This window comes from Achroia grisella, unplaced genomic scaffold, assembly GCF_030625045.1.
Source record: "Achroia grisella isolate CSIRO2021 unplaced genomic scaffold, CSIRO_AGI_Agris_v1 utg1867, whole genome shotgun sequence".
Classification (NCBI taxonomy): domain Eukaryota; kingdom Metazoa; phylum Arthropoda; class Insecta; order Lepidoptera; family Pyralidae; genus Achroia; species Achroia grisella.
The window spans coordinates 159,518-161,916 of NW_026712690.1; the positions used below are offsets into that span (position 1 = coordinate 159,518).

The 2,399-nt window shown below is 50.9% G+C and overlaps 1 protein-coding gene across 1 annotated transcript; it reads left to right on the forward strand.

Moving 5' to 3' along the window:
- Nucleotides 1–275: 275 nt before the first annotated feature.
- On the forward strand, nucleotides 276–1,798 carry LOC131841648 (actin, muscle). Its single transcript, XM_059189973.1, has one exon. It carries the CDS (start codon nucleotides 354–356, stop codon nucleotides 1,482–1,484), a length of 1,131 nt encoding a protein of 376 aa, XP_059045956.1. The 5' UTR covers nucleotides 276–353; the 3' UTR covers nucleotides 1,485–1,798.
- The last annotated feature ends 601 nt before the right edge of the window (nucleotides 1,799–2,399 follow it).

Here is a 2,399-nt window from a genome sequence, read left to right on the forward strand (position 1 = left end):
GTTCGTAGTGTACGGCCGCCCAACTCCTGAAATGGCGCAAGGCGGACACCGCGCGGCGCGCCTCATACGGCCGCGTACTATAATCGATTTATAGCCATTACGCTATCGATTTATCAATCGATTAACCCTACAGGACCTTCATAAGGGATATACGAGTACATTTTTTCGAAAACCTGCTCGAGATTAACGGGACGTCGCGGGTCGCGGGGGCCGGCGCGCTCGCCATGTAAGGAGCGCGGCGTCGACTCCCGCGTCGCCTATATAAGATTCGGCCACCTCTCTCCACCGCACTCGCAGTCTCGCTGCCGTAGAGTCAACTTCCAGCGCGTCCCGAAACACACACAACCTCCAACATGTGCGACGATGATGTTGCTGCGCTCGTAGTCGACAATGGCTCCGGCATGTGCAAGGCCGGTTTCGCCGGTGACGACGCGCCCCGCGCCGTGTTCCCGTCCATCGTGGGCCGCCCCCGTCACCAGGGTGTGATGGTCGGTATGGGTCAAAAGGACTCCTATGTAGGCGATGAGGCCCAGAGCAAAAGAGGTATCCTGACTCTCAAATACCCCATCGAACACGGCATCATCACCAACTGGGACGATATGGAGAAGATCTGGCACCACACCTTCTACAACGAGCTGCGCGTCGCCCCTGAGGAGCACCCAGTCCTCCTGACTGAGGCCCCCCTCAACCCTAAGGCCAACAGGGAAAAGATGACCCAGATCATGTTTGAAACCTTCAACTCCCCGGCTATGTATGTCGCCATCCAGGCCGTGCTCTCGCTGTACGCCTCCGGTCGTACCACCGGTATCGTGCTTGACTCCGGTGATGGTGTCTCCCACACTGTACCCATCTATGAAGGTTACGCTCTGCCCCACGCCATCCTCCGTCTGGACTTGGCTGGCCGTGACTTGACCGACTACCTCATGAAGATCCTCACCGAGAGGGGCTACTCTTTCACCACCACAGCTGAGAGGGAAATCGTCCGTGACATCAAGGAGAAACTTTGCTATGTTGCCCTGGACTTCGAGCAGGAAATGGCCACCGCTGCTGCCTCCACCTCCCTCGAGAAGTCGTACGAACTTCCCGACGGCCAAGTCATCACCATCGGTAACGAGAGGTTCCGTTGCCCTGAAGCCCTCTTCCAGCCTTCCTTCTTGGGTATGGAATCGTGCGGCATCCACGAGACCGTGTACAACTCCATCATGAAGTGCGACGTTGACATCCGTAAGGACCTGTACGCCAACACAGTCATGTCCGGCGGTACCACCATGTACCCCGGTATCGCCGACAGGATGCAAAAGGAAATCACCGCCCTCGCTCCCTCCACCATCAAGATCAAGATCATCGCTCCCCCCGAGAGGAAATACTCCGTATGGATCGGTGGATCCATCCTGGCTTCCCTCTCCACCTTCCAACAGATGTGGATCTCCAAGGAGGAGTACGACGAGTCTGGCCCTGGCATTGTCCACCGCAAGTGCTTCTAAGCGTGCTGCTGTTGTTAGCGGTGGTGCAGTTTCTGCAGCCGCTGCGGGGTGATAGTGCTGTGTGTTGTGTTGTCTCGTTACGAGTTCGGAACGCAAGCATTTGTACGTTGTACGTAGTGATACCTGACAGAACTGAACATCTAAATATAACGCCATCTATTGTAATGTAATTTATTTGTAAAATTTATATAAATTTAATTTTCTTTTTTATTTTTATTATATACACGGGATCGTTATGGATCTCAACGCCAATGTAATTAATAAATAAACGGTTAATTTATTTATTTTAATTACATTATTTCTTTTTATACATACGCTGGCTTTGGCTTTTGATAAAAGTTTCCTGAACCCTATATCCTTGTTGACCGCATGACAACCTGGTGTAAGATTACATATACAAATATTATGAATCATAAACGGCACACCTGTCTATAAGTAGGTCAGACATGCTGCCAACATTCTTACAATCAAATGACGCCTACGATCTTTTCCATATTCTGTAGACAGGCGAGAGGCGATCATCGTCACATATGAACAAGACATCCCTCTATCGAGAAAGCTGCTCGTAGATACGAAATTAGACGTAGAGAGTACCACACACGAGTCAAAATTAGCCACCGGGTGCACTACCATAAATAGTAAAGACGGCACCCGCGGAGTAAAGCATTTTCTAAATTTATCGGAATCCCGTCCAGTTCTCCCGGGCACTGTCGCCACAGAAACATGAACCCAGTTAACAGGCGATACGTTTAGATTTCGTGTGTACACACGTGTTTCCGTAAATACCAGAGCGTAGCGAAAGAAGCCATGCTTGGTTTTTCTATAAATACCCTGACTCCCGGACCGCCCAGCCCTCATTCGCCGGCGATGTGTGGGATTGAGTCTTGTTTAATCTTTTGTTTACAGTTACGCATT

Bases quoted from the DNA above. Each gene is read 5' to 3' on its own strand.
- LOC131841648 (XM_059189973.1), top strand. From the start codon at position 354: ATGTGCGACGATGATGTTGCTGCGCTCGTAGTCGACAATGGCTCCGGC.